The sequence below is a fragment of the Humulus lupulus genome, chromosome 4, assembly GCF_963169125.1.
Source record: "Humulus lupulus chromosome 4, drHumLupu1.1, whole genome shotgun sequence".
In the NCBI taxonomy this organism is placed as follows: Eukaryota; Viridiplantae; Streptophyta; class Magnoliopsida; order Rosales; family Cannabaceae; genus Humulus; species Humulus lupulus.
In genome coordinates this window covers 232063001-232087316 of record NC_084796.1, presented here as the reverse complement: position 1 = coordinate 232087316, position 24316 = coordinate 232063001, and the positions used below count along the sequence as shown (strand labels likewise).

At 38.1% G+C, this 24316-nt stretch overlaps 3 protein-coding genes across 4 annotated transcripts; all 3 read right to left on the bottom strand.

Moving 5' to 3' along the window:
• Nucleotides 1-3023: 3023 nt before the first annotated feature.
• On the bottom strand, nt 3024-8524 carry LOC133831305 (L-ascorbate oxidase homolog). The gene is made up of 8 exons (XM_062261554.1): nt 8148-8524; nt 7940-8049; nt 6426-6696; nt 5021-5123; nt 4576-4927; nt 3959-4321; nt 3783-3861; nt 3024-3546 (listed from the first exon to the last, which is right to left on the bottom strand). The coding sequence occupies exons 1-8, from the start codon at nt 8298-8300 to the stop codon at nt 3334-3336; spliced, it is 1644 nt and encodes a 547-aa protein (XP_062117538.1). The 5' UTR covers nt 8301-8524; the 3' UTR covers nt 3024-3333.
• Nucleotides 8525-14712: 6188 nt separating this feature from the next.
• Nucleotides 14713-18755, bottom strand: LOC133831304 (uncharacterized). Of its 2 annotated transcripts, none has more exons than XM_062261552.1 (5): nt 18351-18755; nt 16538-17395; nt 15643-16458; nt 15020-15537; nt 14713-14931 (listed from the first exon to the last, which is right to left on the bottom strand). In XM_062261552.1, the coding sequence occupies exons 2-5, from the start codon at nt 17393-17395 to the stop codon at nt 14790-14792; spliced, it is 2334 nt and encodes a 777-aa protein (XP_062117536.1). In that variant the 5' UTR covers nt 18351-18755; the 3' UTR covers nt 14713-14789. The 2 variants fall into 2 exon arrangements, with proteins under 2 accessions (XP_062117536.1, XP_062117537.1); XM_062261553.1 differs by having other exon boundaries at nt 15643-16434.
• A 144-nt stretch (nt 18756-18899) lies between these two features.
• Nucleotides 18900-22094, bottom strand: LOC133831306 (enoyl-CoA hydratase 2, peroxisomal-like). Its single transcript, XM_062261555.1, has 11 exons — nt 21938-22094; nt 21791-21813; nt 21562-21667; nt 21397-21467; nt 20848-20920; nt 20445-20484; nt 20190-20259; nt 19969-20119; nt 19600-19670; nt 19280-19453; nt 18900-19177 (listed from the first exon to the last, which is right to left on the bottom strand). The coding sequence occupies exons 1-11, from the start codon at nt 21995-21997 to the stop codon at nt 19090-19092; spliced, it is 927 nt and encodes a 308-aa protein (XP_062117539.1). The 5' UTR covers nt 21998-22094; the 3' UTR covers nt 18900-19089.
• Nucleotides 22095-24316: the final 2222 nt, after the last annotated feature.

Below are 24316 nucleotides of genomic sequence, written 5' to 3'. Positions count from 1 at the left end.
CCGGCCTAGCCTTGAGGCAGAAGAAATATAAGATGTTCGCCGGGGTGGGGACCTCCCATTCCTGCTTCAAGAATAAATATTTCAACCCCGCTAACAAACGGTACGAGTTAGGGGGGAGCTGGAAAGGGGCCAACTTCACGTAATTGAGGAAGTAAGAAAAATATTGGTCCAGCGGGAGGAAGGCCCCAGCCTTGAAGTGCTCGTCGCTCCAGGCCGCGTATTCTTCATCAAGCGGTGCGCAGCTCCACTCACCTTCTAGGGGAGGTCGGACGATCAGGGCGCCCCTCCCAATCTCGATATTGTGGGAAAGGAATATTTTATTCACTTTCCCCTGGTCGGTGATCTTCAAGACGATCCTCTCGGCCTCGAAGAAAGCGTCGGGCGCCACCTCGAGCTCCTGCTCCACGGCCGGGCCAAAGACGGGGATTGGAGAGTCCATTACCACCCCATTTCCTTTGAATTGTTGAGAAGACGAGCTTTCAGCGGTCTTCTTAGGGGCGTTCTTCTTGGGTCCCATCGGGTCGCCTAGCGAACAAAAGAAGAAAATTTTAGAAAAGGCGACCTAAGCATAAGAAAGAATCTGGAGCTAAGTGTTTCCTTTGCACAGGCTGAGGTAATCTCAGCCCGTGGAGAGTGAGACCACGCGGTTCTATGAACACGTGCCTGTGCTCCCAACGAATCCTCGATTACTCGGAATTCGTGTGTCAGGATAAAAGTTTGCCTTGGAAGGAAAGTTTTAGTAGGCAAACAGTGCAAAAACCGGCTATGAAGCGTGTCCCCTAAGCTACCCGGTTTTGCACCCAAAAGATTGGATATTTCAAACAGGCATACCAAAAATCCTACCCAGAAAATTTCCCCAGAAAGCGTACCCTATGAGCCATGCTCCTAAATGGTTTTTTTCACAATCGATGCCCTAAAATAAAAACCTACGCCTATCATACCCACAGAAAACCAGCAGAATGTTGCATGCAGCTACAGGAACAACTTACCTAAGCTACAGTGAAGAGGAAATTTAAAGCAAGAATAAGCAGAAAACTTACAGAGTATTTTGCTGTGGGGAGGATGAAGGGGCCGTCTGGGTTGGAGCCTCGTCGGAATAGCTGGTGCCAAAGCCTCAAAGGAGCTCTTGCGCCTGAACTTCTGGAATGTTGGGAATAATAACCGGAAGAAAAAGAGGGTTTTTTTGAGAATGAGAAGGAAGAAGAAGATGGGAAATTTAGAAAATTTTCAAATAAACGGGTGGCCCATGCGTAGGGTGGCCACCCCTTTTATATACGTAGAAGGCCAAATGAGGAGGGCCGTTGGATTGCCCTGATGTGGGATACAAGGCTCTCTACTCGAAAGGTGAAACAACGGCCAAGTATAAGCTAGGCCATTTAATGCGGTTCTCGGAAGACGTACCGTCACCAACCACGATGCTCCACGTAGTCGGCGCCTGCGGAATGTGAAGAGTCCATAAGGAAGCCTAAAAGCCCCCACTGTGGCCCCAGGTGACGTCATATGCCACGAGCAGGGGCTTGGGGGGAAAATGTACGCCCTAATTTTCCAGGGGCTATTAGCGAGCTGAGATATGGCATAATTATATCAGTCACGTGGAGGCCACATGCCCGGAGTTGCTGTTGTCAGGTCCTAACTCTTTAGCTCGAGGTGACCAAAGGTTTATTAAGATCACTAAGCATCCGAGTCAGAGGTATGAAGATCGCGAGTTAAGAATGCATCCAGCTCGAGGCCGAGCTTGAGTTGGAAGCCGTGACCCTTTATAAAGTCAACCACGCAATGTAAATGTGCATATATCAGACATCACGTGTCTGATATATCCCTGAATTCTCGAACACACAGCATAAACGTGCGTGTTCAGGCACCCATGACTAGGTTGGGCCGTGCGGCCCATTATCCCCCTTACCTATTGATTAGACAACACTTCATTTGTCAGGTTTTAGGAACTAATCATGAAAGTCACAGAAGTGGCATAATGGGTAAGAAGGTCACAGGATGACCCCCCTTGCCGACCCCCAGGTGTCCTCTCCTATAAATATAGAGACCCTGGGATTGCAAAGGGTTGGATTCTATTATGTAAAGAAATACCCTGTAAAGAATACCATAAATATGGCAATAATATTGGCTGGTGGAGTAGAATGATTTTAACATTTGAACCACCTAAAAAAGTATTGGTATCATCAGTTCATTTTAAGATCATTCATCTGTTTTTGTTCATTACTTAGCACTAATCTCATTCTCTTAGTTTCTTAATTACCTGTTGGCGAAGAATCGCGTATATAAAGTTATTTGGCTTCGCGGATCTAATGTATATAAAGTTATTTATATGTGCATGTATATATAATTAGTTATATGTTGCATTATAGAGAAAAATTACAAAATAAAAATAAATATGTAAATGATAAATATTGATCATCTCGTAATAATTCAATTATTAATATTAAAGAATTATAGGTAAGAATTTTTTTTAATGAAAAACTAATTTGATTTGTAAAACTATTAAATATTTTTAAAACGTCATGAAAATATATATTTTTTCAATGTCATGTTTGGTATTGTTATAAATGAAGTGATTCAATTTTTTTTAAGATTGAATCACTATTTTTTATATTTTATTTATGTATTTTGTAGAAAAAATAAATAAAAATAACATTTAGGGACCTAAATGATACAATTTGAAAAAGTTAGAGAGTTAATTGATACAAAATTAATTCTTTCAGACCTAAATGTTACAAAGGGTAAAAAATGAATATTGCACCTGAAAAAAAAAACAAAAAAAAACACATGAATTTAGATGCCAAAAAGAAGTTTTTTTTTTTAATTTAGAAAATAATGGGACAAATATTTATAATAACAAGTTAAAATAACATAATAATCTATAATTTTAAGAAAAAACTTTCAAGTTATTATCCCAATTCTGACTTCTTTAGACATAAAGAAAAAACAGAAAACAGTAAAATACTATTTGCACAATTTGCGAAAGAGAAAATGATTAATGCCTAAAATTGGTATCAATTGAACAAGAATTAATTGATAATTTATATATCTCCTTTTTTCATTAGATATGAAAACTCAAACAAATGAAAATCAACAATACAATCAGTTCTAGATTTAGATATAGAAAAAGAATGTGCCCTCGAGCTGAGGTCCTAATTAAATAGTGCTAATTGGTACATACGCATTAAATCATATCACAATGAAAACGCACCCAACTAAGAATACAATACTAATAATAGAGTAATTAGAGCCCAATATACTCTTCATCAACTAAAGCTTCGGTAGACCTTCCTACCTAAACCGTAGATGTCTTTCGCAATTGCCTGGCTGCCTTGTTACCTAAAGGGGTCGAGTACGTCTTCCACTTGCTCTTCCACAAAGAAGTGCATTCTTTGGAATTGGGAACTCATCCCTCAAAGAAGTTGATGCTGTATATACACGCAAATATAGTTGTTGTCCCAAATATTGCCTAGCCCAGAACTCAGACCTCAAGTTCCACATACCCACATTGTCCAAAGCCACATGTATGGCAGTCCATGACTTGGGATATACCTGCACTCACCAATTCAAGTGTGTCGCACATCAAATACCATATTTCTTTTATGTCTGACATAGTTAAAGGTGTTAAAATCTATGATATTCGGGTACCTCATGATATGATCACATTGTTTGTTTTGGATTGCTATTGGGTTCTGATAGCATGTTAATATTTATGGAGTTTCAACTCACATCTATTCAATATTGGAGATTGTATCAAAGTTTTTTTTTTCTTCAAAATCATCTCTTACCTGAGTGGTGCAACGTGAAACTGCATCTCGGAGATTGTACTGATTCCTACTAGACGGTGTCCACTGGCCCCCATCCATTCTGCCACCAAATAATTAAACAAAATGTTTATTATAAATAAAAGACTCAAATAAGAGTAAATATACATGTCAATTATAAATCATTATTATTTGCTTACCCAACAACAAAGAAAGAATAGCCATCCAAATGCAAGCTCTGCACTATGTCTTCATTGTTTTGGAAGACAAATTCCACAAAAGTTCTATAATCAGCTCCAAGAACAGCTGTGTCAAGGTACAATCCACCACCACTAGGCCTATCGGAAATGCTTCCCACGCGGAAGCCCCCAAGTTTGAAGAAGTCAGCTATCTTAAGGGGAGTATCAGTTGGGCTGAAGGAAACACTGTTGAATCCGTATCTTTGCTTGCCGTTTATTTGTCCCGCGGAACTTGCAAGTACGAAGGTTTTGATCAAGGGTATAAGACCATAGTGGTACGACCCTTGTGGATTCGGCCTTGGCCCACTTGCTGTAAGATTCGTCCTGAAATGAACTTCCATGTTTAGCATAATATTCCATAACTATTACCCTTGTATAATATCATGGTATCATCTAAAAATTTATTGAATAAATAGACATGCAAAAACAATATACAATAAAAACAATGTGGCCCTTAATTGTTATATTTATAGTTTGGTTGTTCAGTTATAATCATAGAATTAAGACTCAACAAACATGGGTCACACACAGTGTATAAGTAGGAACAATAATAAAAGGGGAGAAATTAAATGAAGTACCTAATAGAGCGCGCCTGGTTCAAAGACCAATCAATTTGGATGGTAGGACCACCAGGAGGTGGGCCAGAGACTTTGCCAGCAGAGTTGCTATAATGAAGAACACCAGTTGTAGTGAGGGAGTGAGGGCCAGTGGTGAAACGAGAGGAAACTACTATGTAGTAATCTTGTCCAGGTTGGTCTGCTGTCACCAAAACGGAGTACGATTGGCCTACGTGTACATCCAGGGAGGAGTAGGTGGTCTGGAGTGTATGTGTTCCCTCTACTTCTACCAACTTCATTTTGTGATTTTGGATGCGGAAGTTTAGGGAATTTTGCAGCCCAACGTTTGAAATTCTAAGCCTGTAAGTTTTTCCTGTAATGGGAAAATTTTATTTATTTATTTACACCATGCCAAGCAATAAGAGTGCTATAATTATATAGCATGTGAGGCTTCTTAAGAGCTTACCTTGGTCAACAGTAAGAGAATAACCATTAGGCCCACGACCATTGATGAGAATTCCATCAGGAGAAGGCAACTTCTTACCCCTATCAAGATGATCATTCAAAACCTACACACAAACACAAACACAAAATATAATCATCGCTTAACATCTAATATAATCGAGTTATGGAAGATAATTAGGCAAGTACACAACAATGCTGTGAAAATGAATTGTCTTATATGTATATCAGCTCAACTGTGAACTTTAGAGCAGAACACAGTGATATTCTTTAAACGACTTGGACATGACTGAAACGACAACTTTTGAAAGAGATTTTATTTTTAAACGTACCAGACAATCACTATCAAAATTGTGTTCCATTCCAATACTATGAATTTAATCCTAACACTTGAATGATTTTTTATCTTTATTACCTTGTATGTTTAGTATAGAGTGAAGACAAAACAAGTGACCCATTCAAACCATTAAATGAAACGAATAAACATGGGCATCCGTCGTGTGCAAGTTTTTAAGTGTAGAAACAAAAATATTAAATAAAGGAAGTTGCATTATCCAAACATTTAATACTCACAATTAAAATACAGTTAGCAAGTTGGCCCGCGCACCAAAGCAGTGGCAATTACAATGATGATATTGTTGATTCTATTTCACTTAAAAAAATATGTTTTTCTCCTTTCTTTTTTTTCTTAAAAATTTTTTAGGGGATGCTTTTGAACTTGTTTGGCTTCGAAGGAAGGCAAGCGATATATTATTTAAAAACTTACAAGTGACATGAGTAATTATGAGTATAATGCATCATAACCATATGAAGGAAAGCAAAGAATAACCTAAAAAGTGTTAGTTGCTCTTGACCAGATCAAATGTAATAATTGAAATATAATTTTTTTTTTAAAAGAAAATAGCCCTTGGTACTTCTACAACTATTACTACTAGTACGAACTAAATTTAAAAACCGCGGTACACGAACGCAGATTTCAGCAAAAACAAGCAACATGGAGAAAAACTTTTGTCCGAGCCGAAAAGTAGTGGTGGGTCAACTCATTCACTGTGGACAATGTACAATTGTCTTGACTTTTGCTTAGTACACAATTTTTGGGAATAAAGGGGAAAATAAATATTATGTTTTACCGACAATAGAGATTGATTAGGAACCCAGCTGTCAAAAGACACAAAAAGACAAAGAGAAACTATTATTGTCCATCTAAAAGCACGTTTATATGACTAAAGCCACGTCACGGCCACAGTGATTTTTTCCTCCTAGCTAACGTACTGACCACTAAAAATATTTTCTAATAAAACAACTCATGGTGGTATTTAATTTCAAATTATCAATGTACCTAAAAAAAAGTAGATCACATGCACATTAAAACGACTAATAAATAGTTTGTATAAGAAAACGTGCTTTACCGTGTGGTTGGATTTGTACCAGTCCCCAATAAGAACAGTGTAATCACCATCAGGGTCTGGAAAAGGAACAGGGATTCTGGGCCTGCTAAGGATTCTAATACCTCCAAATCCACCAGCAGCTTTGTGGAATGCAAGAGAAGGGAAATAGTAAAAGCTCCCAATCTGATCCTTCACTTGGAGAATGTAGGTGAAATTCTTGCCTGGGGGTATAGGGCATGTCGTACCCCATACACCATCTTCAAAAGAATTCCTCCTGTTTTGAATTCCATTCCTATAAACACCACAAAACGACATCACTTCTCTACTAGCCAAAATTTAAACCCATTATCTAAAATAGGTCATTATTAATTATGCATTGTTATTTGAGCTACAAGATTTGTATCCATTTTGCATCTAAAATCAAATTTTGATAAAAGTATCCATTCTTCCATAATAGAAGTATCGATTTTGCATTGAATTATATCCAAATTGTTCAAAATTTAGTATATTTCAAAATTCTAATGAAATTTTTTTTAACAAAAATTAAAAAATCATGCTCAAAAGTATTTCAAACATACAAATATCTTAAGTGAATACTTTCTTGGATTTAAGTTTTGAATTGAATTTTGAATCTTAAAAGAAAAATTGAGTTCGTGGATAATAGCGTTAATGGCTGATGAGTAAGAAGCATTAAGTTGTTAATGGTGATGGGTGTCATCGCCAGTAATGGAATGAGTTAGAGACGGGATAAGATGAGGGACTTTTTGGTATTAAAAAAAAGCATATTTTTCCAACATTTATTAAGGTTGGTAAGCAAAGAGACTCAAAATTCCCTTTCAGTTTTCTACATGATTTCTTGGTTAGTTATAATTCAAAGAAAAATGCCACCATCAAACTTGCACCAGCTGTCGTATCTCCATTAAAATAATCATGTTTTCAATAATGACAGCTAAATGAAAATGAACCTCAAGGTGTCACTGTACTAATGGATACTTAATATTTCCTACAAATAATCCCCACATTAAATTAATCCTACTTAAACTTAAGTTGGTTTAGTCAATGTTAACAGTATATTTTAGATTTGGACTTGACAATGATAATTATATAAGTATGGTTTGTGGGACCCGTATTGCAAACAAGGCTATGTTTTTCGATAACCGATTTTGCTAATGACCGATAAGATAGGAGTTTATCTCGGTTGGACATTGAGTCACGGGCTTTATGTTTTGCCGTGACTATGGGAATTTAATTAATACCCAATAGTGAAAAGGGAATTTCAGTTGACACAAATCTGAAATTTCCAGATCTAAAAACAAAGTCGCCAACCAAAAATATCATAAGTAAAAAAAATCACATGATTCAAACATTCTCATAAATCCCACGATAACGATTGATTTACGAAAACGCCACCAAGCTCACATGTATACTACGTGCTTCTAAACTAAGATTATCGAGGGTAATATAGTCTTTCGAACAGCTTAAATCAAAATAATTGATCGTTAATTAGTAGAGAGAGAGAGAATGGTTTGGTTTACCAAGAAATGAGAAAAGGCTCGTCCAAGCTATTGTGGACATTGATAATGAGATTGTCGTTGGTAACTGAATGGATATCCGGGCCTGGAAATTGTCCATTGATAAGGATTCCCTAGAAACAAACAGATCGATCGATTCCTTTACAGTCGGATCAGATCGAAATGAAGAACAATAATAATAAAAAGGTAAATCAAAATAAAGCGCAGGTACCTGTTGGCGAACACCGAGCGGGTATATGTTACCATAAGTGACATTCCAGTCAAAGAATCTGTAAGGATCTTCAGCCCTAACAATGGCGAATAGAGAAGCGGTGAAACACAGCAGAGCGCAGAGTTTAACTCTGGCTAAGCTTGTTGGAGCCATAGAAACTGAATCAAATTGTTCAGTTTGTTTGTTTATTGATTGATCTGGTTTCTTGTACAATATTGGAGGTGTTGTCTTGGTTTGAAGAGAGAAAAAGCAGTGGAATAGAGAAGGGAGTAAAGACGAAAGGGAAAGCAGGTGTTTATGTATGTAAGTGCGGTACAGGAGAGAAGAGAAAGGAGAAGGTGTATGGTCTGCTGTAGCCGCAAAGAAAGAGAGGGAAATATAGTTTTTGCTTAAAAAAATGATTATAAAATTAAATATATATATATATATGAGAAAATTGTGGTGTCGGTGGTGGGGTCCTCGTGAGAGTGTAATTAGTTACTAACAACTAAACTAATATTAGTATTTGAAAAAGTGTTGTCTCCCACCCACATGGGTACGTAGGGTATGAATTTTGGCGCGACACATATTGAGTTGAGTTGCATGTTAAGTGTGACTCCTTTTCTTTTCAACTATTCGGTCCATTTAGGACCCTTCCTTTTCTTTTCTTTTAATAAAAAGGGAAAGAAAAATATGTATGAAATGAAGAACATGGTGAGGGTTCTCTATGTAATTCATTTGGAAGATTTGTTTTATTCTAGTAATTTTATATATTAATTAAGAACCCCATTCATTAAAAAAAAATATTGTATACGGCCATCGTAACCATTCATAATCATCATAAATTTTGAATAAAGGATAATCATACTTTATTGTAATGATCACAATATCAAAATAGAGAGCTTTGGCATCACCGCACAACGACGCCTACAAGCAGCATCAACGGACGCGTCAGGATCTATTAACACTAACTTAAGTTTTTAAACACAAGTCAGATGCTCGAGACTCGTTTGTTCTTTCTTCTCCAAACCTTTCTAGCAATTTTCCTCCCCCACACAAACGTCAACCGCCATACCAAGAATTTCAAGGTAGTTTGTTCACTTTTCTCGACTTATTATAGCTTAAAAATTATGATTTTTTTTTAATATAGAATTTAAATTAATTTCAAAGTTAACTAGAATCTATTGTTTAAAATTCAATATTTACACTACATAAATAGAAAATAATTACACTTGATTATACTTATCCTTAAGATTTTTGCTTCTTTAGGTTCACACTCTTTAAATATGCAACAAATGCTAACTAGTATTTTCAACGATATTATTGAATCCTAATAATATTATACTATATATTAAATCAGGGGCGGACTTAGAATATATTTTTATTGGTGTAAAAAAAAACATCAATTAACAAAAATACATATGAATAATATTCTTATGAATTAAAAGTAAAGTACACGTGGTAAAGTTTGAAATAAACAAACAGAACTATAAAATCTTAAAAAAGAAAAAAGAAAATGTAAATATTTTAGTAGGGTCAATACATTTAATTATTAAAATACTTAAAATATTACAAAAATATTAACATATGTACATATAATTTCTAAAAGTTCACTGGGGTCAGTTGACCCCACTCGTTCCACATTCGGTCTGCTCATGTATTAAATAATATATAGAGCTTTACTGTGGGATACCATAATTGACATATTGGTATAATTTTATATTAATCCCGTATATTTTATTTTAAATTAGTATAAATCAAATTGAATATTAAATTTGATCAATCATCATATACGTGTGGTGTCGAACACCAGATGGTGTTTCGTATTCATAAATACAATTAGTTGGTTATTATAAAAATAGTGAGCATTAGAGATTGTTTTGGTAGAAGAAAGGCAACGGAATTTGATATTTGCATTAAAATGTGATGGCATGGGAGAACCAGAAGGTGTGTAAGTGCCAGTCAGAGAGAGCACAACAACTCGAGAGAAAGAGATGTGAGACTTAAGCCAATTTAAGATATTGGCATGGGTCTCTAGCCTATGGTTGTGTGCTGTAATGCATAAATGTTGTTGAAAAATGATCCAACTCCATGATAATTAATATCTAATCATAAATTCATACCATAAATTATATTCTTCATTGTGACTCGCTACTCGCTTAAAAAAATGAATAATATCAAAAATCAAATTGTAATGGTATTCTAAATGAAACTCGAATAAGCTTATAATAACCATAAATTTATATTTATTATGATTTTTTATTTATTTTTGTCTGATATGTACGGCAGTAAACTTGAAAAACAACATAAATTATAAAAAAAAAATGACATAAATAAATAAAACAAAATGCTTTATGAAAACAATAAAAATTGACGAAAACAACAATAAAGTTGAAAAACGACATGAAATGTGAAATCGACAATAAAGTTGAGAAATGTGAAAACGACAATAAAGTTGAAAACAACAATTAAATGTAAAACACGACATGATTTGTGTAAAACGATATAAATTAATAAAAACGGCATTTAAGATGAAAAACGATTATAAAATGGAAAAACGACATGAATATAGGAAAACAGATTTTTTCTGTACCTTGAATTTGTCAAATTAAATGTCTAAATAAATTCTGAAAACGACATGAATTTTGGAAAACAGTGTTTTGTGTACCTTGAATTTGTTAAATGTCCAAATAGAGGCTCAAAAGTCAAATCTTATCGAAACACAACCTTATTATCTAGGGGAAATTTGACTTTTTATGCTTAATAGCATGGTGTAATACAAAATAATGCTAGGGATTTTTAACATTACAAAATAATGCCAAATTTTTTGCTAGTACCCAAAATACCCCTAAAAACAACTATTTCATCTCTTCCCTCCCCCTCTCTTCCTTCCTCATCTCTTCCTTCTTCTTGTTTCTTCCTCACTCTCACTCTCACTCACCTCACCTCACCTCACACCACCACTAAGAGCACCACGGTAGAGCTTGGGACCGCCACTAAGAAAGCCATTTGTAGACTAAAGTAAGGGTTGAGAAATCTTGGAGAAAAATTTAATGGGTAAGCAATTTTTTCTTAAATACTTGGATTAGTGATGTTTCCTTTAAACTTTTTGAGCATTTCGTATAGATCTGAGCAATATTTGTACATTTTTTTGGGTTTTTTCTGGTTTTTTGTCGATCTGCGTTTTCTGGGAATTTTCTGGGTTAGTGTTGTGCTCGATGGGTGCTCGATGCCTGCTCGATGCAGGCTCGATGACACACCAATTTTAGCGTTGCATGTTCTGCTCGATGGGTACTCGATACCTACTCGATGGGTACTCGATGGTAATGTTCATTCTCACTTTTTCATGCATGCTCGATAGATGCTCGATGCCTGCTCGATGCAGGCTCGATGACACACCAATTTTAGCGTTGCATGTTCTGCTCGATGGGTACTCGATACCTACTCGATGGTAATGTTCATTCTCACTTTTTCATGCATGCTCGATAAATGCTCGATGCCTGCTCGATGCAAGCTCGATGGCACATCATTTTTTACGTTGCATGTTGTACTCGATGGGTACTCGATACCTACTCGATGGGTACTCGATGGTAATGTGCATTCTCACTTTTTCATGCATGCTCGATAAATGCTCGATGCCTGCTCGATGGTACATCATTTTTTACGTTGCATGTTGTACTCGATGGGTACTCGATACCTACTCGATGGGTACTCGATGGTAATGTGCATTCTCACTTTTCATGCATGCTCGATAGATGCTCGATGCCTGCTCGATGCAAGCTCGATTGCACATATTTTTTTACGTTGCATGTTGTGCTCGATGGTTACTCGGTAGCTACTCGATGCAAGCTCGATGGTCATGTTTTTCAACATCATTAAAATACCATTTGTGTTTGTGTTTTTTTATTTCGGGTTCTACTGTTTACGTATTTGTTTCTTACAACGGTGTTTGGGAAATGCATGGTAGGAAATGGTATTTTAAGGATGCTGAAGGTGAAGTGATACCAGTAGAGAATGATGTCACTTACTTGCAACTACTTGACATACTGCACGAGACATTTCAGGTGGATAGAGATGTGTATGAATTGAAACTCGAGGTGCCATACGTATGCGGCGAGCAACCATTTGCACCGGTTCAATTGAAGAATGATCGTCAAGTTCGTGTATTCTTAGGAATAAGCTTGAATGAACGGGTAGTCTTATGTGTGACTCCACTTAAGAAGAATGTCATATCAGATCCTTCTCCTAGTGTGAACAAAAAAGACACGACTAGTATCGATCCATCTCTTGCAGGTAGCAGTTACAAGCATCTTAGCGAGGTGGGCACTTTTGTTCCAGTTACTGATCCGATGGCTACTATTCAGCTTGATATACCACAAGGAGGTCCCACAGGTGTGCTTGAGGCATATGAGTACGATCCCTATGTGAATGATGATCCAGTTGGTAATTGCTTTGAAGATAATGATGATGGTTCCGAGGATGACTCGTATTATAGTGCAGATGTTTCAAATGAGGAGTTAAACATTTCCCAAGCCCAACAAGTAGAAGAAGAGTCAGGACTGCCTCTTGCACAGGCACCTCTCCCAACTCAAGGACGCCGAGCACCTGCTCGAAGCAGTAATCAACCTGCTAGGACAGAAGATAACACTGGGTGGAGGGAGACAATTGTATCAAGAGAAGATCACACCAGATGGAGTGCCCCAATGTTTACAAAAGAAGATATTGAGGCATCTGCTAAAACCCATTCCTCATCATCTGGTGGACCAATGGGAGAAATATATGTTGGGAAGACTTTTGAGGACAAGAATGATTTAAAAACCAAAGCTGCTCTATTTGCAATGAATAATAACTTTGAGTATATGGTGAAAAAGTCTCGTACTGACGTGTGGCATATCACATGCAAAGATCCTGACTGTTGTTGGAGATTGAGAGGGAAAAAACAACCAATGTCCCCCATGTTTGAGATCACGGTATACAAGAGCGTACACACATGCTCACTAGAAGTGCGACAAAAAGGTCATCGTCAAGCTGCACCGTGGGTCGTTGGACACCTCATAAAGAACAAATACGCAGTTGATGGGACCAGTTACATGGCAAACAACATAAAGGAGGATATGAAGAAAAATTTTGGTATTGATATGAGTTATGAAAAGGCATGGAGATGTAGAGAGAAGGCACTTACGTATGTTAGGGGGACATATGAGGATTCGTATTGCAAGTTGCCATCCTACTTGCACATGTTGCAGCAAAAGAATCCAGGTACAATTACTGATTTTGTCACTGAAGATGGTCATTTCCTATATTGCTTCTTTGCCCTTGGAGTTTGTAGGAGAGGATTCAGATTTTGTCGTCCTGTGATATGTGTGGATGGCACGTTCTTGAAGAATAAGTACGGTGGCCACATGCTATGTGCCGTTGCTTTGGATGCGAATAGTCATTTATATCCAATTGCCTTCGGGTTGGTGGATAGTGAGAACCACAACTCGTGGAAATATTTCATGACGAAGTTGAAGGAAGCCATTGGGGACGTTGATGACTTGGCTTTCGTGTCAGATAGGCATGCGAGTATTATTCATGCTCTAGAGGTTGTCTTTCCTGATGCCTACCACGGCGCATGCTACCATCACATCAGTATGAATGTGAAAGCCAAGTTCAAGACTGATCACTGTCACAGTGAGATGTGGGCAGCAGCCTATGCATGGAAGAAGACGGAATTTCTAAAGCATTATGAAAATATTAAGCGAATGGATCCTCCTATAGTTGCCTATTTGGAGGGAATTGGTTTCGATAAGTGGTCTCGTCCTTTCTTTCCTGGAAAACGATACAATATAATGACTAGCAACTACGCTGAAAGCTTCAACAACAAGACCAAGGATGCAAGAACCTTTCCAGTTACAATTTTTTTAGAATTCATTCGGTTCACACTACAGTCTTGGTTTTCTGAACGACGTAGTGTGACAGAGAAGACTACCACCAAATTATCCACCCTGATGGAGGCAGATGTATCGAACAATGCTGACAAAGGAAGGTTCATGAATGTCTATGCCCTTGGTTAATTCGAGTTTCATGTAACTGGTGCAGACAGCGATGCTGAGGTGAATTTGATGACGAAATCATGCTCATGTGGGGTATTCCAGCTCATAGGCACACCTTGTCCCCATGCAGCTGCAGCAGCTATAGAGCGTGGAGTGAACCTTTACTCTTTGTGTTCACCGTTTTACACCATTGAGTCATGGAGGAATTCGTACAAAGAAACCATTTACCCAACTGGGAACGAGGATGACTGGATACTTCCAGATGACATTAAGAATATGGTAGTTGGTGTACCCATAGAGAAACAACAAGTTGGTCGCCCAAAAAAACCAAAGCTAGGAAGACCAAGGACAAATCGTTGGCCATCTGGCGGGGAAAAACCAGTTACAATGCTTAAGTGTAGTAGATGTGGTGGTCGTGGCCACAACAAATCCTCATGCAAAGCTCGGCTTTGAGTTTATTTTTTGTTGTATTTTATTTAAACTTGAAGTTGAAGGTTATTTTTCGTTTTCTTTTTTTATTGTCGTTAATGAATTTTGGTTGTTAATTGTCGTTAATAAAAAGATACTCGACTCAAAAAAATTTCTTAAAAATCTACATTTTAAGCAAATAAATATAACATGAGAATGTTCAATGTCTAACATTCTGATACCATAAGTCAACTGTCCATTTGTTTCTGAACAACTCCATGTTGTCATCGCAAATCGTGTCAAGTGGTAGCCTACCCAATAAGTGTTCGATGTGCTTGATGGCGTACACACCACAATCTCCACTGTAACCAAAACATAAATTGCATTAGTAACAAAATCAACATGGAATTTAATTTAAAAAACTTGAATAAAAACTAGACTTTTGTTTACCTGACTTTGGTTTGGGGTACTGAATCAACTGGCATGCGGTGCACATTGAACTCTTTGCATCTTTTAGCTTCAGGTGGAATCGTCAACCGAGGGTCGTCCTTGAAAAGTTGTGACTGTAATAACAACGATGGGAACAAAGTAGACCATGACTTCATAAAAGATTGCAGTTGTTTATCACTTATCACGGTCACGTCCGAATCATAAACATTCAGAGTCCAAGTAGAAATGGAGGCTTCAACTGCAAACCAATGCGCTTGAAGGTAGTTCTGGCACCAATATACAGTGTCTACTCCCTTCCACGATGCCAGAAATTGATTGTCAATTCCCGTAATCATTGATATCACATCTGAATCCCACAAAAACCTTTTCTTATCCGCTTCCTTGGCATTCTGATATGCATCATAACGGGCCGGTACCACTTGTGAGAACATAATATTCATCACAACACCATCTTGCCGATACGCCCCGGGATAGAACTGTCGACGCCTACGTAGCATATGCATGGCCGCATCAATATGCTGCAAAAATGATTGGAAAGTAATTAATCAGCCTATCGAAACCCCTATTGAACCCACTGCTTATACCAGATAACAAATATTAATAAATTTAATAAAATTACTTACCCCATCATCGATCCAAAACTGTGGTGTCTTCATCGTCAGAAACCAACTCGGACCATACACACCAGATTGGACATCCCTCTTCATCTTGTTCGGAATATCTCCAAGCAACCACTTGCCGACCGTTTTGTACTGTGTAGCAAGTGGCTTCTTTAGAGGGTCGAGGACTAATGGCACGTCATCAATCGCATCCAAACGAGCTTTCTTTCTGGTTGGGTCGGTGTAGTCTTCAAATTTCTTAGGTTTGCGTCTTTTCCTCTTGGCCAATTGAAACTCTACACCAGCAACATCCCCAGGTTCTATAATAGCAACACCTGGGGTCTCAGGATTTGCTGTGAGTACTATCGGGGGAGGAGTGCCTATGTCATGTGAGACAAAATCATCTGGGAGGTCAAGTGAGTCGGAATCAGAATCAGAATCATTTGGAAGATCTTGTACGAATGTCAAGATCTTATTGACAGCATCCATGATGACCGCCTGGTTCTCTAGGATGGTATCCTGATGACTCTCGACTCGCTCCAACCTCTCCAACACCTCCCGTAAATCAGGTTGATCAGGACTGGGGTGTACCGATGGGGCTGGGGCCGAGGGTGTGGGGTCGATGGGGACTGGGGTATCCTCATCATCAGGGCCATCAACAAAAATATTTGCTGCCTTCGCAACCTCAGCAGCTATCTCCGCCACCTTCTCAAAATCAGTGGGAGTTTCTACCTCTTCTTCTTGGCCCAACCCGGGATACAAGGGAGCATCACCCTCCGTCAGAGCGCTATAATAATCTATCTCCGAAGGCCGGGGCTTCAACATGGACAACACAATCAACTGCATCAAATACAAAGCATTAAGTCAGTTTGAAACCACCAAAGAATACTCTATTTTGACATAATATAGCAGAACTTACACTCGTCTTCTTGAACATCGGTGCAAGGTCGGCCTTCGAAATAGGACGCTCCTTATTGCTCGACCAACTAAGCATCCTCGGAAACTGGTTTCCATGGTTAATACCATACTCACGTGCAAACTGCTGGATGGCTTCATATGCCCAATACTGCAATGCAGGGACATAACCATACAAACTGTATTTTGCTTCTTTCTGTTTCCCCTTAACTTCCTTTTTCTTCTCATAGTTCCTTTTCTGATGATGCATGTCTTTCTTACATGAATCCATAAGCTTGTTAAAAGACACCTTCCCCCATGGGTAAGTAAAGAAGTACTCAGTGTCCTCCACCATCTTCAGCGAATCTATCCAGACATTTAACTTGCCCTCTCGTGCAAGTAAAACCCCCTCAACAAAGAAACATAGGCCCAACTTGTAGGCATCTTCAACTACAGTGCAGTTTTTTAAAGCAGCCTCCAAATGCATTAACTTCACTGTTTCTTCATCATTAAAGTACTCCTTGATTAAGCGGTCACTAGTCAAGTGTTTCTTCAAATCAGTCTCAGATGGCCCGGAACTGAAGTTCAACCCCGTAACCAAAGCAAACTCGCCTCTACCAAATCTGCAGGGTCTAGATCCCAAATGTAAATGCAACTCATCCTCTTTGAAGCACTGGATCTTGCGCAACATTAATTGATGCATGAGAGATGCAGAGAAGTCCAATTTCTCAGCCATGAAAAATTGTTTGAATGGGGATTCCTTCACCCTTTCTATCAACTCGAGCTCCTCAAACTTGTCCTTGATTGTTTTAAAGTAACCATTGCCCCTATATGTGACTCGTCCAGGAAAGTGATCTGTCAAGGGTAAAAGATACTTCGGCATCTGCAAAAAATAAAGATAACAATAATACAGTTAAATAAAGTCGCATGAAAAATCCATAAATAAACATACATGCAACCATCGAACCCATCTCGAACACCCATCGAACCCCAACCCGAGTACCCATCGAACCCCCTATCGAACCCCTAGAGCATGCATCGAACCACCATCGAACCCAACATAAGACCCAATCCATCGAGCATGCATCGAACCCCCATCGAGCATGCATCTAATTTCTTAGTTTTAAACCCGGAACCCATAATGGGCCTACCCCATCGAACCCCTAAGGCCTATCCTATCGAACCAACATCGACAAGCATCGAACCCAACAAATACCAAACCCATCGAGCATGCATCGAACCCCATCGAGCATGAATCGAACCCAACAAATACACAACCCATCGAGCATGCATCGATCCCCCATCGAGCATCGAACCTAAACTTGGAACCCTTAACGGCTTAACCTATCGAACCCCCATCGAGCATGCATCGAACCCCCCCATCGAGCATCGAACCTAAACTTGGAACCCTTAACGGCTTAACCTATCGAACCCCCATCGAGCATGCATCGAACCCCCCATCGAGCATGCATCAAACCCCCATCGAGCATCGAACCTAAACTTGGAACCCTTAACGGCTTAACCTATCGAACCCCCATCGAGCATGCATCGAACCCCCCCATCGAGCATGCATCGAACCCCCATCGAGCATCGAACCTAAACTTGGAACCCTTAACGTCTTAACCTATCGAACCCCCATCGAGCATGCATCGAACCTCCCATCGAGCAACCTTACAGACCCACAAAAATCCCAGGCTTCACTAAAACATACCCACACTATTCCATACCCAAAACAAACCAGATTAATCCATACACACAAACAATCCCACACTAATCCATACACAAACAATTCCACACTAATCCATACACATACACACAAACACAAACAATAAGCTTACCTTTGTTTTGGGTATGGAGAAACTTGAACCGTGGGTTTTGGATGACAGACGGCGAGAGGCAAGACGGAGGCGCGGGATTTCGACGGGGGCTGTGACGGGGGCTCGACGGGGGGCAGCGCGGCTTCGACGGGGGCCGCGACGGGGACTCGAACCGAGAGTTTGAGAGAGAGCTTGAGAGAGAGAGAAAGCTTGAGAAACCGATGGGGAGATTTGGGTAGTTCAATGGTCGGGGGGTTGGGAGTTTGTGACCGAGAGTTTGAGAGAGAGAGGGAGAATCAAAACTGGGATTGGGGGGAATTGTGACAGGGGTATTTTGGGTACTAGCAAAAATTTTGGCATTATTTTGTAATGTTAAAAATGCCTAGCATTATTTTGTATTACACTACACTATTAAGCATAAAAAGTCAAATTTCCCTTATCTAGTAATACAGGTGTACCTACAACTCAAATCAGTTATATGCAATTTACTAAACACAATATATTATGCTGTTTGTTCCGTCCACAGCAAAGTAAGTCACATTGTAAAAAATAAAAAAGAAGGCATGATCATAACCAAACCAAGGTCATAATATAAGTACATCAAAATCTGATGGTGGATCGTCCAATTTAAGAAGATTATAATTTATTTATTTTTTCTATCATCCCTTTATTTATATTAGTGTATTTAGATTTTATTGAGTGGGTAATAACAAGAGTTGGAGGGGGCTTCTAGTTGATAAGACCTTACATTGTACTACTTTTACAGGGAAGAAGTTAAATTACGAAGATCAACAAAGCCAGCAAGCACAGTCCGATTGCGTTCTTTCACCTTAGTTTGATATATGACCCTGCATTTATAGAAGCACCAATATTTCATATCCATGTTAGTATTCTACTTGTGCTTGTTGTGTTACACAATCCACCAAAACGACACAATTGACAATAATTACCTCATGCCTTGAAGCCACATTTCAGTGATCAATGTTTCCCCAGGGTACACATGCAAAAGGAATCGCCCTAATATGCTCTTCACCATGTTTGGATCTCCCTTGCAGATGCATTTAATGACAGCTCTAACTGCAAATCCAAGAGTGCACAGTCCATGCAGTATTGGCCGCGAAAATCTTTGACAGTACAATAGCAACATATTTAGTCAAATGTCGGTACATGTCAAATGCAATGCGATGAATTAAAGCTGTGATTTGAAAATATAAAAACTTGGGGTGAAAATGGAAAGTTGTTTGGAAGTTGAGTTTAGCAATATACACACCCTGCAACTTTTGCAAGCGCGGGATCTGAATGTAGAGGGTTGTAGTCACCTGATAGCCTATAAAGTAATGCCTGCAGAGAGGGGAAAAAATAGATTGAGATATTTCATGGTATCTCAAAGTCTAAGGAAAATAACAGAAATTAAAATGAAGATGAGCAAAAAGTACCAAGTTGTGTATATTTCTACTCTCCCCAATAAAGAAAAAAACCAAAATATGGAGTATACCACCCACATGGAATTTCCTGAAGTAGCAGAGTTAATATGGACCGCTAACATGTGAACCAATGATTAAAAACCTAAAAAACAGAACATCTAGCTTTCACTATCTAATGAGCAAGTTCCAACTCTTAGTTAATCAAGGTAACATGCCTGAGATGGTTGCGTAGAATCTTCAAACACAGTGAAGGGTTGTTGTTCTGGAATTTTAATTGCTGGAACCTGGTTGGCTGGATAGTTTGAGTAAGAAAATGGTTTAGATGAAGTTGAGAAACCGCCAGCACCTCGAAGAAAGGCAGTCAACCTGCAATATAATACCCAAGCTAAGTGATTGCATGAGAATTTTGTACCAGTTCATTAGAAAGGGTGCTTACCGGTTCATGCATAACAATTCACCAAATTCATTGTAACTTTTTGTTTCAATCTCAACGATAGCTGCTTTACCTATAAAAGAAAGATAGATAAGATGAAAAGTAGCCACCAAACATTTATATCAACTACTTAAATTTATGTTTTCGACTGAAATATCAAATTCAAGTGTCTCGTGTTCTTCATAATGCATTGTATATGATGTTTGTGCACATGTTCTTTGAATTGTTAAAAAAGTTACTGCCAACAGATATACGTACCTTTGTCATGCAATCCTGCCAGAGCAACCTTATTTTGTATCTGCCTCAGCAAAAGAATGACATACTATTCAGTTTCAGGATAAGAAAAGAATCATGATTTCGTTGATTCTATAACAAAACAGACTAAACTTAAGTGTTGTATAACAATAAAATTGTCCTTATAGCATGCCTGGTAGGGAGAGACAATAATTTGATTATACATACTTCGGCACTCAAAAATGTCCAAAGCATAATAATCTAATTTATACTACATTTAATGGGACTTGAACCAGCACACGCACACCCAATTAACAATTTGAGATAGCCTCAACTGGCATATTCTAATCAATATTGACTTATAAAAGAGAAGTATAGCACATTCTATTACTATCCACGATGGCTTGTGGTTAGAAAGAAGCCTTACACGACCACTTGAGGGCAGTGGCTTGTACAATTCTATGTATTGTTGTCCATGCAACAGGAGGCGTGGATCATATCTGGCGCAATAAAATCAGAATAAACATGGTTAACTACCTCACATTATGTGAAATACCTAAACCCATATTGCAGGCATAGACGTAAATAATCAAGCTGGTTGATGTAGAGACGATAATGAAACTAGATGACTTAACAAAACAAGACAAAGAAACTATTTGCATGTTTACTTCACCTCAATATGAATCACTTGCATTGTAATGTCAACTTAAAATTGGGAATGAAAAAACATGGTGGGCTTCACATACCACGGGGCAAAACATATCCCTGAACCCGAAACGGTCATGTATTTTTCAGTTTTTATACTTAAATTCTAAAAATCTTTTATAACTAGAATGGCAGTTCAGTAATTTCAATTCATTTTATTTATTATTCTAAGTTAGACTAGTTTAAGAAATACGATTAAGGATTCATATTCTAATACATGAAAACTAAGTAAACAAGCTAATGAGAATTATGCCTCTAATATATAACTTACTCTAATCCTGGTAGAAGAGAGCTCATTGATACAGACCCAAGGGCAAATAGAGCAGCAAATGTTGGCAATACCTGGAAAGAAAAAAAAAAGAAAGAAACATATTCGTTCAGGCTATGAGTCAACGTATCATAGAGAATCAAATTCCCGCGTTGCAAATAGTAAAACCTGTATAAACTCCTGCCCGTCCTCATGATAAACATATTTCAGTTCGTCACCATCCACGGCATCCCTAGCACAAGCTCCAATACCTAGCGCATAGAGCGTTGCATCTCTGTTTTCCAAAAACAATCATTAGCATATATAAATATATACATACAAGAATCCGAAAAACTAAGAAATTTACACGGAAATGATTACATAATAGAAGATTAAAGTCGAAAATTTGAAACTTCACCTCTCGGAATAGGTATATGTCGCCTGTAGTCCATCCGGGGGAGCGAAAATTGAGAAAGAAATGGTTAAGAAAATGGGATCGAACCAGAAAATTGAGAAACTACGTAAAGGGACTTTGTACAAACACTTGGTAAGCAAATAAAAGTACCTCCGGGAATTTTTGTGAGACAACGAAATGAGGATTGAAAGCCGGAGCATCTCCCGCCATCAGATCAAAGCGAACTTAGATTCCAGCCACACTCCACGGACCACGGGAAGAAGAAATATAATATAAACCAACACTCCTTTCAAAGCACGCATCTAGTCTAATCCATATTCATACATGTATTATTATTATTATTATTATTATTATTATTATTATTCAAATAAATATGATTTCTACTCAAAACTATTACCAATTCAAATGTCAGCCCTCGAACCATACTTGTTACTAAAATATGATATTTTTATTAGATCTCATCATAAGTAGTTAAAGAATGATTAAAGATATAAATGGTCCGGGGTGGAGATAATTTTTCATTTACCACTATCATCCTAGAATTGTACAAGCCACTGCCCTCAAGTATCAATGGTCCGGGGTGGAGATACTTGTTACCATTCACCACTTAATTTATAGCCGGGTAGTTTTGGAGAATCCCCATCGAGTATCAAACTCCTCGTTAGGGTAGGGAAATTTCATAAATAATACTTAATAATGCATAATATTACTAAAAAATTCTAGCATTATTAATATTTTCAATTTGATGCTAAACATTCATCTCATACCCAAAATACTCCTCACATTATATCAATAATCCTAAAACCTTCTCTTCCTCTCTTTCCCTTTCTCTCTTTCATTCTCACGAAATCATCCCTAAAACCTACATATTTGTATGATTTTCTTGTCAAAATCTTTGTTAGCCATCTCCATTGTCTCTGTGAAGTCGTCAATATCAAAGGCAACATCCATTTTGAGGATTTTTGGAGGAGAAAAACCATTGGTAATAAGATTGTACATTTTATGTATTGGGTATTATTTGTTTAAATTTTTTTGGCTATTTTGAACAGATCTGAGCTTATATCGGTGTGATTTTTTTTTTTTTTGGTTTTTTAAAGAGATTCCGCGATCTGCGTTTTTCTGCAACTTTTTTGCTCAATATGAGCTCGATAACGGTTCGATATGAGCTCGATGGTATGTAGAAGAAGGTCTTTTATGAGCTCGATGTGAGCTCAATTATAGCTCGATAGGTTTAGGTTTTGTTACTCGATTGTGCTCGATGACAACTCGACAAGGGTTCGATTGGACCCTACAATATTTGGTGTAGTTGTTTTCTCAATATGTGCTCGATAGGGTTCGATGGAAGGTTTGGTTAGGTTTTATGTTCGGTTTAAGAAATGGTAGCTCGATACTAACTCGATAAGAGCTCGATTGTGGGCTCGATGCTAACTCGATAAAGTTCGATGATAGCTCGATAAAGCTCGATAATGTTCTTTTTTCATGAATTTCTGAAAAAATGACAGTTTTCTTGACAATTTCAATGTTTTTTTTTTCCAACACAGGTTCTATTGTCTACATTTTTGTATCATACAATGGTGTTTGGGAATTACAATGAAATAAGTGGATTTTCAAGGACCCTCAATGCATGGTGATACCAATGGAGGATACTGTAACGTACTTGCAACTTCTTGACATATTGCACAAGGAACTTAAAGTTGATAAACAGATGTATGAGTTGAAATTGGAGGTTCCTTACACATGCGGCGACCAACCGTTTACACTCGTTCATGTTGAAAGTGATCTTGGTGTTCGTGCCTTCTTAAGAGTAACATCTAAAGAAAGGTTGGCCTTGTGTGTCACTCCTGTTAAAAAGATTGTCATTGCAGACCCATATTCCACTCCCGGACTTGAGGGAGCAGCCAGTACTTTAGGATGTCCTATTGGTGACCTGAGGGACAACCAGTATGAGTACAACCCCTATGTGAATGACGATCCAGTAGGTGAACATAATGAGGACTTAGGATACAATTCATTGAATGACGATCCAGTAGTTGAACATTTGCAAGTAGAACAAGCACAAGAACAACTAATACGTCATATTGCACGGGCGAACCCACCAAGTCAAGGACGTCAAACACCTGGCACCAGCTCTAGTCACCCTGGTGGAACAGAATATAATTATACAGGGAACATTCCAATATGTTCAACAGAATATCACAGAAAATGGAGTGCTCCCATGTTTACAAAAGAAGATATCATGGCTTCTAGTCGTTCTAAATCACCCTCATCCGGTGTAGCGTTGGGGGAATTACATCTTGGGAAGACTTTTGAGAACAAGTTGGAATTGAAAACCAAAGCGGATCTCTTCGCAATGAAGAATAATTCTGAGTTTATGGTTAAGAAGTCTAGTACTGATGTGTTGTATATCACCTGCAAGGATCCTGATTGTGGTTGGAGAATAATAGTGTACATACTTGCTCACTAGAATTACAACACAAAGACCACCGTCAAGCAGCACCTTCTATCATTGGGCACCTTATCAAGAACAAA